Source organism: Solanum lycopersicum, chromosome 4 (genome assembly GCF_036512215.1).
Source record: "Solanum lycopersicum chromosome 4, SLM_r2.1".
In the NCBI taxonomy this organism is placed as follows: Eukaryota; Viridiplantae; Streptophyta; class Magnoliopsida; order Solanales; family Solanaceae; genus Solanum; species Solanum lycopersicum.
Genome location: NC_090803.1, coordinates 4980376 through 4997896, shown reverse-complemented (window position 1 = coordinate 4997896; position 17521 = coordinate 4980376). Strand labels below are relative to the sequence as shown.

The 17521-nt window shown below is 29.5% G+C and overlaps 2 protein-coding genes across 2 annotated transcripts; one reads left to right on the top strand and one right to left on the bottom strand.

The window, feature by feature from the left end:
- The first annotated feature begins 4959 nt into the window (after positions 1-4959).
- Positions 4960-8519, top strand: ERF-D5 (ethylene response factor D.5). The gene is made up of 2 exons (XM_004237096.5): positions 4960-6050; positions 7372-8519. The coding sequence occupies exons 1-2, from the start codon at positions 5720-5722 to the stop codon at positions 8235-8237; spliced, it is 1197 nt and encodes a 398-aa protein (XP_004237144.1). The 5' UTR covers positions 4960-5719; the 3' UTR covers positions 8238-8519.
- Positions 8520-8869: 350 nt separating this feature from the next.
- LOC101249344 (26S proteasome non-ATPase regulatory subunit 12 homolog B-like) lies at positions 8870-17376 on the bottom strand. The gene is made up of 11 exons (XM_004236662.5): positions 17130-17376; positions 16829-17023; positions 15334-15441; positions 15127-15231; positions 14924-14980; positions 14649-14845; positions 12792-12891; positions 11389-11501; positions 10276-10429; positions 10114-10191; positions 8870-9434 (listed from the first exon to the last, which is right to left on the bottom strand). The coding sequence occupies exons 1-11, from the start codon at positions 17130-17132 to the stop codon at positions 9216-9218; spliced, it is 1329 nt and encodes a 442-aa protein (XP_004236710.1). The 5' UTR covers positions 17133-17376; the 3' UTR covers positions 8870-9215.
- Positions 17377-17521: the final 145 nt, after the last annotated feature.

The window sequence follows — 17521 nt, the reverse complement described above, 5'->3', positions numbered from 1 at the left end:
ATTAACTTTTAAAATAAGTTTTGTAGTTGATATTTTCCCGCTATTAATAGATTGTTTTATAAAATTCAAGTCAATATTAAGAATAAATGATGTATATAATAACTTTGTAAGCAACAAAGAAGTCAAAAATGTATGAATTATTTGTTATTTTGGTTTTTGCTAATTTAATTTAATAAAGCATTTAAAAAACGACACTAACCCATGAAATATCCAAACTCTTGTCAATTATTTGCATATTTTTGGGGTCTAATATTTGACTTTGACTTCCACTAATTGCGTAAACTATTTACGATATTGACAAATTATAAAACTTTTATACTTACATATTATAAATTAAGAATTATTTTTTTGTATGACAAAGATGATTATTTAAGATGCAAAATCTGTAAATTACTTATTGCAACTTGTAAAATTATATTACACAAAAGAAATAATGTGGAACTCTTTTACAATATAAAAAGAGGGCATAATTATATCATTTGATTAACGATAATTCATTTTTTTTTGTCAAATAACTAACAAAAAGAATATAATTATTTAATTTTGAATAGTTTAAAGGATATATTAGCTTCTCTTGACTAACCGTAAGAATTTATACTTTCTATAAGTTGTAATCATGTATGTATTAACAAAAATTCATCATATTGTGTTTTCAATTTTAATTATTCGCGTTGACTTTATTTGATTAATTAATTTGTTATGTTTAGGAATGTTCAGATCAACATAAAATCAAATTTGATATATTTTGCAATTTAAATAATAAAGCTTTAGTTTATTTGAATTCAATTATTTATGGCTAAAAATTTCATAAAGTTGGACCTAAACTAGCTCATACATGTGGAACAATTCATGCCTCATGAGTCATGATTGTTACTTTAAAAAGTCGATTCAAATTTGTGGACAAAATTTATCATTGAAATATTCGTTTTATATAAGTATTTATACAAAAGAAAATATTTATATTAATTAATAGGTGTGAGAAAGGTTTGACTTAACAAAAATTAAGAGATATAAAAATAGGATAAATTTATCTATATTGGATGTTTACATTAATTTAATACATGTCTGTCGTGTGTTTAAATTTACAGTTCATTTTTACTCAATTTAAATAACGAATATATTTTACTTCATTAAATTACGTAAAAATAAAATTACATTAATTTAATATAAAAATCGAGTGCGAATAAATTTTATTCATAAAAATAAATTAAAATAATATCAATAAAAAGTGTTTAATCTAGACATATGTGACACATAATGGATGATATGACCTTATATAATTTTCTTTTATATATAAATATAAAAAATTAAAGTAGATAGTAAAAGGCCGAGTGTGGTCACTCATTTGGTGGGATAGCAGTGTTTAGTATAATCGCATAATTTCTTATTTTTTAATATTTTTAAAAAAATTATATGTGGCTTCATTTTACTCTTTAATTTTTTTATTTTGCTGTTATTTTTCTTTCTTTTTTGCTATCTTTTTCTGAATAACCAATTCTCCTTTTGAAATTTGAGCTAAAGATTTATTGAATATATGTCGTTGTTATTATAATCAAATACAATATTTTTATTTTTCGAATGATTAGTAAACATTGGACTTTGTATTATTTTTCTCGTGAATAGATTAAATTCTTCCTTTTTAGGGTTGAGGAATAAGTCTGATGCATGCACATGTAATACAAGTGGACTTACGTTCTATTTAATATGATCAAAAAAAAATATTAAAAACATATTCGTTATTAAAAAAAGGAAAGAAAAGAACAAAACAGAAGTCTAAATGAAAAGTAACTCCCAAGAATGTATATACATCAATGCAAAATGGTCACATAAATATTATAATATATTAATATTATAAATTATTTTTAATATTGAAATTTTAAGCTTTAATATGATTTTATTATATTGAAAAGTTATAAATAAATTGAAAGTGAGGATATTACGTCTGCAGTAGTTACTAGCAGTATATGGAGGAATATTTTCTTTTTTGTCTAATTAATATACGCTATAATTGAGATTCGACTAATTTTAATTTAGATAAAAAAAATTCATGCACTTCAAGAGTAAATTGCTTGCAGAGTTATGTAATATTTTATATTAATGAAATATAGCAAGTGAAATTAATTTGAATGCATGCAAATTGAACCAACACGTTACTTCGATTATATATATTTTCTATTCACTTGTTAAATATTTTTAATGTAATTTTTTTTTATTTGTCATATTTCATATATCTCAAGAAAGGATAAATTTGTTTTCTTCCTATTATATTCACAATATATTTTTTCTACTGTTACTATTGACTTGATACATTTTTTAAAAAACAATAAATAATAGGTGTAATATTACAATATAATCATTTGACTTTATTAAATTTAATATTTTGAAAAATATATTAGATGATAATTATAATTTAATAGCAAAGTAAAATAGATACAAAAGGTAATTATCTTTTAATTTTCTAAATTAGACATGTATTGTTGGACAACTATTTTTAGTATGGTGGCGTTGGACGGAGGCAGTAATATTGAGTGAATGTCTTTAAAAAATGTAGTGAATAATATGTTTAAGATTTTATTAATTAATAGAGGTAAAACTGACTATACCAATAAACTCCTCTTATCTCTAATTACTTGTCCATTTTTAAATTGTTATACTTATTAAAAAAAATAATTGACATAGTAAGTTTATCATTTTATCCTATTAATTATGAAGTAGGTGAATTAAAAACTTAAGATTTTTAAAAAATTCTATCTTTTTTATAGTAATTAATTGAGATTATAATAAATAAAAAAATACTATGTCCTTTTTTAATTTATCAAAATAAATAAATAATTAAAAATAAAAAATATATTATTTGTTTAATGAATACGTCGAATTAAAACTCGTCTAAGTAAAAAAAGGACAAACAACTAATTTTTTTAATAAAAAAGACAAAAAAAATTACATGTGTGACAGTTACAAAACCGCGTTATATTTCACAGACTTTGACTAAAGTCAGCGTTGACCAATCACTTCCGCTTTTATAAATGATTTTCGGCGTCAGCACCGTCAATCTCCGTCGACAACAAAAAAAAGATTTCCCATTTGACTCTTTTAAAACTGTTTTAATACTTATTAATATTGTAGTATTTTTATATCTGAAGGTAGCATATTGAATAAGTATTTTAAATTTTTAGAGGGCCAATTCAAAATTATTAATTAATTAAGAGACGATAAAAAATTATTCGGATAATAAACAATCTTTTACTTTCAATCTAAAGATTATAAATTTGAATTATTACGAGAGGAAAAAGAACGAGAGTTTCTAAAGAAGAGTTAAAAACACTAATTAGTTGAGAAAGAAAAAAATTCAATTATCTCACCACCATTCATAATAAACGCGTTTAATTTATTAATTTAATAAAAGTATTGGATATGTATAATTTTTTTTTCTTTTATTGTTTAAATATTTAGGAATTTCTTGAAGAAAATATCATTGTATATAAATATAGAGTATAGAGTATTAAAAGAAGTTAGAATATTCTACAAAATATATATAAATTTAAGAAATTAATTTGACAAATTTCTTTTCAAAATATCTATAGCAGCTGGTCACTACTCTATTTTTAGAGTGTGTTTTAGTCAATGGTTTTCCAGAATATACTTATAAAACTACTTATAGGATAAGTCTCCATTATTATAATTGTTATTATAATATATAGTATTCTATCTTATTCTTCAAAAATTATAATTGTCATTATAATATATAGGATAAGTCTCCATTATTATACTTATAGGTGTGTATTGAATTCGTTAAAATATAATTTAGAGAATTTAAAACGAATATAACATCAAAAATAAAAAGTTCGTGCAATTAAATAATATTAACTCGTGATCGTTACTATTTACATATTGCATGTTTGGATCATTTTGGTCCCATAAGACTTGGTCATCTCAATTTTTTCAATTCATCTTTTTTACAAAATTGTAAGATCTTTCACCAAAATCAAATAGCTCGTCTCAAGCTCTTTTCCTTTAAATGTATCTTAAATAACACAAAATTAGTGTAATCAAATTTTTACAATAAATATTAAATACCGAGTGATAAATAAAAATAAGTAAAAATTATTATGATATATGCTTGAGTTATCACATATTTAAATCGTCACGCTTTATATAATTAAAAAAGATAAAACTTTACTGTTAAATTAATTAAATTTTTTTAAAATTACTTTATTATATAAGCGCTTTTGACAACTAGTAATTTTGGGTATATAATAACATTAAAATATTTAATAAAATAAGATATGAAATTCGATCAAATATGATAATCTAGATATACGTTTATTCAAAAGTGAAAATATTTATTTACGTAAAGTGCTATTTGGCACCTCTTTTGCTCAAAAATAGAGTCAGCTATTCAATTAATTGTGTCTTAACACATAAATAATAATTCCTTCTTTCGAAATTGTTTGTTATGTTACGCTCATCGAAAGTTAATTTGATTAATTTTTAAAGGTAAATTAGATCATATTAATTTAATATTTTAAACAAAAAATTAGATATTTTAAAACTACATAAAAAGTATTATAAATTACAATTTTTTTGCATATTAATATGATGAAAAAATATATCAATATTAATTAAAATTTTTATAATTTAACTCTAAAAATAAAAATTATGACAAATATATATATATATATATATATATATATATATATATATATATATATATATATATATATATATATATATATATATATATATATATATATATATATATATATATATATATATATATATATATATATATCGAATATTGAATCGAAAATAATTTTTTTAAGAAAAAACAAGTGGAATGGGTTATTCATGTCGGCCTTTAACCAATATTGGATTTAACGCCGACTGACCAAAGAAAAAAAAACGGCTAAAAAGATTCTCATCCTCAATTTATTACATCTCCCTTCACACGTACTCTTCACACTTAGCTTCTCTAAAATAATATTCCCTCTCCGTTTTAATTTACGTGATTTATTTTTTTAAAAAAATAATTTTTATATTTAATATTAACTTTTTAAATTATATTTTATGAAATTATATTATTAATATATGTTAATAACGTTTTAATTTACGTGATTTATTTTTTTAAAAAAATAATTTTTATATTTAATATTAACTTTTTAAATTATATTTTATGAAATTATATTATTAATATATGTTAATAACATTTATATAATGTAATTATAATTCTAAAATTTAAAAATATTTAAATATACAACAATCAACCTTTATATAATAATGTTAAATAACTATTCGTTCAACTTGAAAGAAAATCTATCTTAGCCCATGAGTTGACCAACCGATTCTAGCACTTCTTGTAGATTTGTTTTAATTTTTCTTTATAAACCTAAGTTTTTATTAATAAAAATAAAATAAAATAAAACTCGAGTTTACTTTTTTTTTCCTTTTGTTTTTTAGTATAATTTCAACTCCCAACTTTAGCTCCTTAAAATCTCTATATATTACGGTTTGTTCAAGGAATCTTTTGATAGAAAACAACCACTTAATTTTCTACTTCTTGTCAACCTTCTTGAAACCTAATTTGTTTTCTCTTGCGGGGGAAAATGTTCAGTGCATTAGACTGTCTGTCGATATTTAAACTTGTAATTTTATATATAGTAGTAAGTATTTGTTAGTACTATTATATACAATTAGCTTCTTCCTTTTTTGTGTGTGTTACATGTGTAAATTCAAGGTGGCGAATTATAGAAAGAAAGGGAATTATAAGGCAATTATAAGAGATGATGAAGAAGAAGAAAGTGGGATTAATAATAATGATAATATTAATGTGATGTTTTCTGGGAATATTAATAGAGAAGAAGAGATGTCTATGATGGTTACTGCACTGACACGTGTCATTACTGGTGAAGATAGAATATTAAATCAAGAAAATAATAATAATAATATTATTGGTTCTTCATCTTTGAATGAATTTTCTGGAGGCGTTGGAGAAAAAAGAGGACGTGAAGAGCAGCAATATTTCTTGTCTGATATTATTAGTTCATCAAAAGGTATGCAAAATAATTCTGTACTTTTTGCTTCATATTTTATTTCGTTTGTAGGAATAAATTTGGAAAACATACTGAAATATTTCGGTTTTTTCGAATTTCGTATATGAATGATAAGGTTTATATGTGAGTTTTCTATCTGATTTATCATCACATCAAATGTTTATTGAATCGCATCTTATCTATCATTTGTTTAGTTTTTCTATGAAAAACAGATAGTTGAAGTATGTTTCGATAAATATTTGATGATAATGAAATAGAAAACTCAAAAAGAATTAAATTAAAATACTTAAGTGTGTTTTTGACTCTTAATTTTTTTTTAATGTATACAAGATAGAGTTTATTAGTTGGTTTGGAAATAAGTCATACAGTTATTATTGATGTCATACTAATATAATATTTAATTTATAATTTCAAAACTCGCATTATATATTCGAAATTCTAACCCCGCGAAGCGGCTGCTCTTCATCTCAAAAACTAACTAGCATGTCAATATTGTATGTAATGTAAATCCATGTAAGATAACATGAAGTAAGACTAGAGCCTCAAATTTTACTTTAGGTCATGTTAGTTTATTTACTTTAGTTTAATTTTTATGTTCTTTAAGAGTATAATTAAGGAGCTTAGTCCTTATATATAATACTACTACTACTAATAATAATGATATCATTATATTTATAGACCATTTTGTACTATATATAATTAAATATGAAGCAAAAGGAATTTCATTTTGGACTATCAAGTTATCTTTATTTGATGAACAAGTAGTATTTATAAATTTTACAGTATAATAAAAAGAAGTATCTACCAAACTAAGTCATTATATAATTTTTTTTTAAAATTCTTACAAAATTAGTATAAACGTATTTCACAGTAACGTTTTAGGGTATATTTTATTTTTTAAAAGCTGACGGAGTTAGATTGATATACATTACTCATAGTAACGTTTTACTCCTAAAACGTTAATGTGAGTAACGTCTTACTCTTAAAACGTTACTTACAATAACGTTTTAGGAGTAAAATGTTACTCACAGTAACGTATATCAACCTAACACTGTTAATTTTTAAAAATTGAAATATACCCTAAAACGTTACTGTGAAATACGTTTATACTAGTTTTATAAAATTTTGAAAAAATATATTATTTTGATAAATTATTTTATATAATAGCTTAATTTGATTTAAAAAAAAGCTTACGCGTAGTTATCTTTTCTGTGATTTGACACGGTAATAAGTTTATTTATACTAAAAAGGTATATAACAACTAGACATTCCCTTAAAATTTATGTTTTCTTGAAATGTGTGTTTTTATGTTAATTTATAGTTGGTGAAGATTCAAGCATTAATAGAACTATTGCAAGCAACACACCAACAACAGAAGCAACATTCATATACACTACTCCAACATATGATCATAATAACAACACCAATATTATTGATTGTGATCAACCAAGAAGAAGATATAGAGGAGTGAGACAAAGGCCATGGGGAAAATGGGCTGCTGAAATTAGAGATCCATACAAAGCTGCTAGGGTTTGGCTCGGAACATTCGATACTGCTGAAGATGCTGCTAGAGCTTATGATGAAACTGCTCTTAAATTTAGAGGTAGCAAAGCCAAACTCAACTTCCCTGAAAATGTTAGGCTCTTGCCTACTTCTTCAATGGAAAAAGGGTCTCTGACAAACACATTTCCCTCAAACTCCGTGGAAAGTAACTTGGAATTTTTGACGAAGAAAAAAGTTCTGACAAGCACATTTCCTGCAGAAAATAATATGGTATTTTCAACAGAAAGACAGTTTATGACGGACACATTTCCCACGGAATATGTACCTGTTTCTAGTATTATTTCTCCTAATACTTCTCCAAATACTCTTTCAACAATCTCTTTTTTCCCTAATAGTAATCCAATAGCTCACACTCAGTTATCTAATAGCAATAGTGATGACATAAACACTCAATATTTCTTGAATGGTGATTTTCAAAGGGGCAATTCATCTCTAAGTTTGTTAAACCAATCCATGTTTTCTACAACATTCCAGTATTCTTCTTCTTCTCCATCATCGTCTTCTTCTTCTCGAGTTCCTTTTGTTCCGAGTATGTATTTTTCAGGTTCTCAACCTACTAGCCAGAGTAGTGAAAATGATTTTCGGGCTACTTCGTCAGATTCAGCTCATCACCCTCCAAAATGATCTAGTAGAAGTGACTAGTTAGGGTTTTATGTTTATCATATAAATGTGATATATGAAAGGATTGCGCGTGTAGGTGGACAAAGTCCCCTTTTTTGGTGATATTGTTGTGGTAGATTATAAAATGAGAGGTATTTTTGGAAATTTCTTGTTTTACCAAAGAATATACAAGATGATGATGGAACATGTAATGATTATAGCATAAATTATCACTCATGTTCCATATGTAGTAGGTATTTAACTAGACAAGAATCAAAATAAATTTAAGCATTTTGAGTACACAAATATCTTAACATATGCAAGATACTATAATTGTAATCATTACAAACAATTAAATAAGAGGTGATCAAGGCCATTAAGCTGGTCCTAACAGATGTTATTAAAGGTAAAATATGGTTGATAAGATTAAATAGCTCTCAAATACAAATTATGACATTTTTGAGCTAAGTCTCAATTGGATTCTTCCTGAAAATACCTCTTCTGTGTGTCTTTCTCATGGATGGAACAGAACAAGGAGGGAAATCCCCAGCTTAGGGTGTTAGTTGGAGCAATCCAAATGCTCGATAGAATTGAAAATCGTACAAAATGCAAGTATAAATATCTTGACATACTTGAGTAAACAAGACAGCACATGATTGATATCAACCTAGTATATTCTTCAATCATCATCTGATACAATTTGACGAATAACTCGAAGAGTATATTAACCTGTGATCTCTTAGCATAACTGAAAAACGTTGTTGAAAACAATGAGTAAAGCAGCATCAGGAGAACACAAAACAAGAAAGTGTAAGCCAGGGAAGTTGAGGAAAGCGAGCAGGCAGATGAATATAACAGGGGTGGAAGGATTGATAGTACGAGCTTTTTCCCCTTTGAGGGTCGGGCAGACAGACTGGAAAACGATTTCAATTTTGGCACAAAACTGCTCCTTGATTACAATTACCATAATTGATGAGCTACCTTTGGAGTCCTGCCAATATTTCAAGCCCTTATTGCAGCTTTGTGCACCATTGTCTCCTTATGAATTTGGTGGCAACTCTTCTCAACAAGGTCAAGCAGCTTTTCCAAATTAGAAGCCCAGGAATTTAGTATGTCATTGCTGTCTTTTGCAGATTGAAAACAGACTATACCCACAGGTCTATCAATCTTTGCAACAAGTGCTTTTGATACAACCATTTCTGAAAGGTGTTTTTCGGCTTCCTGAAATGAGACATCACCAGACGTTAATGGGTAAAACATGCAATCTCAATCAGGTCAGATGGATACAAAAGATGATCAGAAAGATTATGTGGAACTGAATAACAGATTCTTCAGCGATAAAATAATTAACTTAGGCCGCCAGATCACAGTTTTCAGTTTTTATACCCACTCAAACTAATACCCATCTACACTAGCAATATCAATTGCCAATGGAGCTTTGAGAATTTGGGATACTATTAAAATCTAAATTCAAAGACTAGCTATCAGGAGGGCTCTAAATTTGAGAGCTTTTAGTAGCTCTCAGGGTAAATTCAAGTCAACCGATTATTATTCACAACATCATGATTTTCTCTTCTTTTTTTCCTTTTCCTACAAAGATGGGAGCACAATTTTCAGGCTATCCATGAGAGTTAGTGAGTTACAGATGCTAGTGACAACACAGATTTTTCAAGAAACAATGTTAGCGACCCAAGGGGAAAGAAAACACAGTTACATTGCTATTTGTTACCGCGCGGTGTGTGTGTGTGTGTGTGTGACCCACGATGTTCTTGCAGCATATACATATTTTGCAATAGAGAATTAATATAAAGGAAATTTATATATATTTCAATAGTAAAACTTATAACGGAACATCTAAGATGTGATTTATAATCAGGAATAAGGAACCATGAATACCAACCTGGATGGAAAGGCACAATAAATCTGCTAATCTCTTCAAAGTTATTCTTGAGTAGTATTTTGAGACAACAAGAATGTTCTGCCAGGAAATAATCATAGGAAAAATGAATCAATAGAAACCATTAAAAGGAGCAAAACAGATACTTGCAGCATAGAGTATTACATGCTCTATAACTCTCAGTCTAAGATCTTCAGCTGCCTTGTCACCCAAAGGGCCACCAAGCATATTCTTCTCATTTTCAAACTCATCCTTGAAAGTATTCCATAATGATGTCCATTGAATGACTTCCATGGTAATTAATTGTTTCAGAAGCAGCCTAAAATAAAAGAAAAGGTAGATACTAATAAACCTTACACCAAAACTGATTGCCTACTGGAGAAGAAGGATTGAAGAAAATTGTAAATTTTCATATTGTAGCTGTTCCATGAAAGATGAGAAAAATTTCAACTAGTTTGCTTCCAGGTTAATAGTTTGAGACTAAGACGATGCCAACAATACCATATGGCTAATTCATCCCAAGCCATTATAAATTATTTCCCTTTAGAGTTTCTACTTAGAAAAAAAAAAGATTCAAAACTAAATTTTGTTAATACGGCATTAATAATCAAATTAAAACAATTTCTTTTAATGTTGGTTGTCAATAATGTGCGCTTAAAGTTCATAAAGAGAAGCCTCACCACTAAACTTGTTATCATATTATACACGATTACTTCTTGTAGAGGTTTTACTTAAAAACAGCAGTTTTGAGAAACTAAACTTTGTTAGTTTAGAAGAGATAACTATGTTATGATAATCTTCTTTTAGTACTTGTAAAGAAACAATATTTTGCTGAAGAAGCAGCCTAGTAAAGAGTGATATTCTTAAAGTCCATAAAAAGGCAGACTCGCTGCTCAATTTATTCCGACAGATGCACACTAAAAATTATCAGACATTCAGGCTGATGGCATCTAATCTTGACTATGTATTCAAGTCATTATGAGAACAAACATAATTTTACTTTGTTTAAGGTAATTATCATACAGAAGAAAATTCATATCTAGCTTGCATAAAGAGATGTAAGCTAAATCATGGGGTTTCTTCTCCACTTTATTCAAGAATAATTTACTACCTAATGTCAATTGATACAAAAGCAAGGATCTTTTCCAGAAAGGGTGCTGATGGTTGGAAAATATTGGGTAACATCTTTCCCCACAAGCCTCTATGGACAAATGAAAGATAATTGCTTCTCCTCAATTCCAGAGAACAATATTGGGCAAATAGAGTTTTCAAGAGAACCTGAAATGAGGGATCCCCGAAAGATTCTTGTCCTCCAAAGTTAAGTTATGAAGACTTGATTGCATAGGATCATGCGGTGACAATACCAAGTACCAGCAAATTTTCCTCAGCACCTGCATAATATAGAAACAGGATTCAGAATAATTTAGGGGTATCAGAGATCCTGTAGCCCAGCTTTTCATGTAGCTCTTAAGTGGCACGTAATCAAATACTTCTTTTGGATATTTTTGACAAAGCTGAACTAGATGTATCTGGTTATTATTGCAACCCCTTTCTTTATCAATTTAGGGGGAAAATGCATCAACTCAAGCTCCGCTTAAGTAGGAAATGTTTGCCATTTAAGTTCTGAACATATTGGATATGTCCATCATACAACACATATAATTCCCAATATACCAGGTTGCTCTATGTTAATTGGCCCCTCAAAGAGTTTAATAATTTCTTTAACACTATCAGCTCATCATAGATATCTATTGATTTCTATAGAAGTTGTTTGAGGAGTAGAAAAGCTAGCACTAATTCATTAGAAAGGGATTGACTTGAACAAGCATATAACAAAGTGTCTCCTTTTTTTTTTGTTTTCCCATGAGTCATCTTCCTGAAAAATGAGAAGGATTTCTCCTTCTTTCTTAGCTTAAAACAGACTACATGCAGAAAACAAAGGCCCGGTTTGTTTTTGCTTAGTGGAGGTTTGAATCCGAATCATTCATATCTCAACCCACTTAAGTACATTTATTATTCTTTACAACTGCTAGCACTGAAGATCTGATTCCTTCATATATAATGGATATATTTTCAAGATCATTAAAACATTTACTTAGAAACTTCTGCAAATACAACCTTTTACTACTCTTCCCAATGCCACTTTACAACCACCACCAACTTCCAGTCTTCCACTGTCATCCACCACTACCAATCTATGTTGCTCAGACTCTTCAAAAATGTAGACGGGTGTGTGTCGGATCCTTAAAAAATGTTGACGGGTGTGTATCGGATCCTTCAGAAGTAGTGCATTTCTGAAGGATCCGACACAGGTGCGGAATCATTTTTGAGAGTCTGTGCAACAAAGCTGCCAATTATCTAAGCACATTGCCAGCTCAATCAGTATCTCAAAAAATTGAGAACAGAACAACAAATTTCACTTTCTTTTCTTTACAAAGCTAATCCATTTCCCCATGTCAGAAAAAGGAAGATCACTGTATCGAGTAAATATTTTAACATTCAAAACCTTCTTTTACTTGTGTCACCAATGTTCATTGACATTTGATATCGCATGTCGATGTTATTCATTAGTTCTCAGTTTAAGATTGATAATTCATGGATGCCATCTTGAAAAAAGAAGATTTGCATATGAATTGACAGGTTACCATAGCACTTCAAAAATAGAACTGAATTAGGCTTACTGGTATCCACTGTGCTGGGTTTTCCTTTACAGAAGGGATTTCATATATGGCCTTGTAACAGCGACATATCTCAAGGTAATCATTGTTTTGAAAGTAATACCTGCAGCACCGGGATAAAAGAAATTATTGTGACAATTAACGACATACAATACAATGAAAACATTCCAGATGCAACAACAGCAGTCTCTATCTTTCTAGTAAGAGCTTAAAGTTATCTGAAAGCAACATAACTAAGCAAGTTCTTTTAAGCTCTAGAATTGACAAACTTGTAAACCACAGATGAAGTAAATCAGGTATGATCAACAGATCAAGTGCTTGCAACAGTGAGCCCTACTCACGCATAAACTTTCTGTGAGGGCATGAACTAAGTCTATGATATGAAGCATGACTTTTTTTGGAAAGGAATTTCCCACTTCACAATCAGGTGCCTGAACTTTAAGAGCTCTGATTTTAACAAGGTCATAATGGCAGATTGAATAGCTTATGCTGTTCTCATGAAGCATAGGTCACTGTTAGCCACTTTCTAGCTGCTCAGGGATGAACCCAATAGTCAATCTTTCCATGGCTTAGAAGTTCACCATTAGGTTAAGCAGGGCAACACTAAAATCCTCAGCTTCATGTAAGTCAGAGCACCCTGCTTGAGCGTGATTTTTTTTTTGTCAAACCCTGCTTGAGCGTGATATCAATTACACGGTAGAAGCATGACTTGAAAAAGAGGAGGGGTTAAGCCAATCACAAAGGTTAATTTAGATTTATGAAATACACGTTTTGCCACCCTCATAAACGGATGATAGAATCCACCATCCACATACTAACAATTATCATGCAAGTGAAAACCAGCACTAAAAAGTTTTTGGAGTGAAAAACTAGTATAGAAAGAAGTATAATTGACCTTCTAACAGCTTAATATTCCAGTCCTAGCGCAATCTTACGATGAAACTTTAAAGTCCACTCGATCAATCAATCAACTATGTTTCAATTCCAAACTAGCTGGGATCAGAAATGCAACATTTTCACCATGCATCAATTCCAGACTAACTAGAATAAGTAATGTAGCCTTTTCAATCAGACCATTTTATTACAGGAATTGAAGTCCATGCTCATAATAAAAAATAATCCTAAAAGACGGGAAATGAAAACTATCACTCTCAAATACACATCTTTGCAGAATTTGAATGAGGTCGGCATAATATCACAAGCATGAATAGCATCTCTTTGGTGGAAAATATAAATCCTTTGTGTAGAAGCCAAGTAAACACAGCATTTCCCTTGGTGTTACCGAATAGTTGATGACAGTAACAAGTTCTACATTGTATCATTGTCAAATTCCACCACCATAAGGACGATTAACTTTCAAGAAATTGCAATAAATCCAAATTCATTTATAAGACAAACCAAATTATAAGCAAAATGAGGACGGTCAAAATGTTTTTCTGGAATGTGGAATGCACATTATGAAAAGATTCAATTGTAATGGGGCCTGCACTACAAAAACAAGACAAACAAACATCCGAAAATATGGAGAGTCATAAAAGTTACACTTAGAATGCACATGTTAACCTTATTCAGTAGTAAAATGAGCAATGAACATCCAAGGGCCAGGATGCATTGAAAATCAACTAAGAAGCAAGTCAGTGAATTTTTTCGACACTAATCTGTTCAAATTAGGACCCACTACAATCATCAGTGAAGAAGATAGAGGCATCAACTACTAGTCTACAATATTAATCTGTTCAAGTTATGAGTTTGGCATAAATATGCTGAGCCTCTGAGCGCTTAGGGTAAGAATTGTCTAGTTTATCATCAAAATCAAGAGAAAATAACTCGAGGCACACTCCACATAAAATTATAACTCACCTAATCATCAATTCATAGTAAATCTGCTTCAACTCTAACAATGATGGAATATCTGGAGCAGGCTCTTCGACTACATTATCACCTTCTTTTGGTTTCTTCTTTTCTTTAGAAGGATCGGCTTCAAACACTTTGGGATTGATCTTTCTTGAGAGTATTTGTGCACGCACATAATCTAGACTATCCAAACAGAGACGCACCTGCAGAGTTCAGCATTACATAACTATCCTAAAGTCATGCTTCAGTTTTGTAGAAAGAGAGGGATCAATCATACATACTTGTTCAAGAATAAAAGCAATCTTCTCTGTTTTTGCCATTGCTCCAAAAGTTTCAACCTGTCCGTCAACATACCCATCAATGGGAACATTGCAAGTAAGTAAATCCCAAAAATCTTCCAATAAAAACTGTTGTTCAGTTTGACACTGATCTCTAGAGCAAAAAGACCAAGAAGTCACCAAGGAGAAGGTCAACAAATACTGACCGCAACTTCTTGCATCAAATTAGCAGCCTCAGCTATGAGTCCTTGTTCTTCTTTAATTTTTGCAAGCTTCTTAATCAGACGGGCTCTCTCAATTTCAACATATATCTACATGCAAGATTAAAGTCGTTCGGTGGGAAAGAAAGACAAAAGGAACCATGGTTTCTAATCTACAATAACAACAAAAAAGCAGACAAAAAGAACATTTACTTTTCCTGCAGACACATTGTTAAGGGTTTTGATGAGTTCTATCTTAGTTTCAAGATCAGGTGTCTGGTCAATATACTGCATCGCTTGTTGGACCATAGCCTGTACAGCCTGCACAATTTCAAATTAAAAAACACTAAACAACATTATTATACAGTGGTATAGGACAGACAAAACCATGAGATCATCCATCACCAGCTGAGAAACACCGCGTCTCACAGGTTTCTCATAGCAATGGATAGTTCCACGTACAATATGATATGTAAAGAACGGACGTGCACATCAGCAATTGGCATAAGCAACTAGCAGGAGCAGTTATTCAACACTATCATGTTAATTAAACTTTCCAAGTAAAATAGGCACATGACTAGTAGCCAAGCATTTCTAAGCATTTAGACATATACATGTCGCCACATCACACATCTGATCATGCAATTGATGAGTGAATTACACAAAAGGAAATCCTCGCCTCTACCTAAATGTGTATGACTTTTAATGATTATTTCTGATAGGTAAGTAAGCTAACATTAGAAAGCATCAACAAGGTGCAAACCAGTTTTATTAAAGTCTACATTAAGGCAGACCTCACTGTTCATGACAAACATATCAACTATAATCACTGCATACCACAAAAAGAGTAACTGTTCTTTCTTTGATACCCCAATAAGGAAATTACTCACTTTCATACTTCTAGTACAACACAAAGTAGAAAATAAAAGCATGTATATCTCCATCTAGAACAAGAGAAAATATTAGCTCCGTCAGGCCATCACCCTTTTCAATTATCCTTCCTTTCCAATTCTCACTTCTTAAATCAAAGATATTAATTGTCCACAACATACACTAGAATTTCAAACTACACGCTAAGGAATCAATAATTTCTTTGACATTTAAAAAATCCCTACCAGTTTGAAAAGGAAAAAGGTATCATTAAGTCCTTTATACTCTTTTCATGGGCTTCAAACTATCTAAGTGAAAGTGGGATTTTGACAACTATTCCCTAAAATATGTCCTTTCTTTAAAAAATAATAGATCATTTAGTAGTGCAGTCCGAAAAGATTTGGAAAAGAGAACTAGATAAGATAAATTTTGTTTTCCGGGGGACGAGGGATTGAAAAACATTTATTCATTTCTGACAATTCCAATACTAGTTCAAAATTTCCAATAACATATGATACATATATAAATCAAAAAGCATTTTGTTATAGCTCAACACTTTTAAAGGTGTTATTATGTTAATACACATTGTCCTCCTTATTGATGGAAGTTATCCTATAGATGTATTCATGCCTGTTCGAAACATGAATCACTTTTTTATATTTTATTTTTTTTCCAAATTTCCAATAACATATAATCCATATATATATATATATATATATAAACAAGCATTTTGTTATAGTTCAACATTTCTACTGACTGACACTATCAAAATTCAGCTCAGTCTAGCACATTACATTCTGCTACAAGGACACACATATAGTAATATGAAAAACGATACCTGTTTCAATTGTCCACGACGCTTAGACAATAGAACAATCTGCTCATTAAGTGTAGTCCATGCACGAGCCTCAAAGCAGAGCTGAAGAATATCAATGGCGGATTTCCTCGTACCCGCAACATCTCCAGCTTGCCGCATCTGCTTCTCCACATTTAACAGCATCTCTATTTTCGACTCCAAATTCCTATCACCTTCCTGAAATTGAGCAAAATTGAACAAAAACAAAGACATTGAACATACCGAAATGAGATCTGAATCGAATGAAAATACAGAGAAATTCAACATGAGAACAGTAGATTACCATTATGAATTCGATCGATGTGAACCCTAAGAGTGAGAATGGGAGTAAAGAGTCTTGAAGATGGTCTCTTTTACTGCTTTTTTGAGTCTATGCTTCTTTTTTTGTATTTTTTTTTTCCTCTCTTTCAATTTCAAGCTAGTTTTCTTGTAGAAGACGTTAGGAGATGATGAATGTTGCAAGATTTTATCTTCACCTTTAGTTAATTACACATTTTTATCAAATAATTTTTTTAGAGACGTATTAGTATATACAATATGAATAATAATATATTGGATATAATTACATATACAAAAAGATGTTATCGAGAAATTATTTTTTATATAAATAATATATTCTAGAGTGTGATTACTTAATATTAGGTGAATGTATGATTTTAATTTTTATCATTGAAT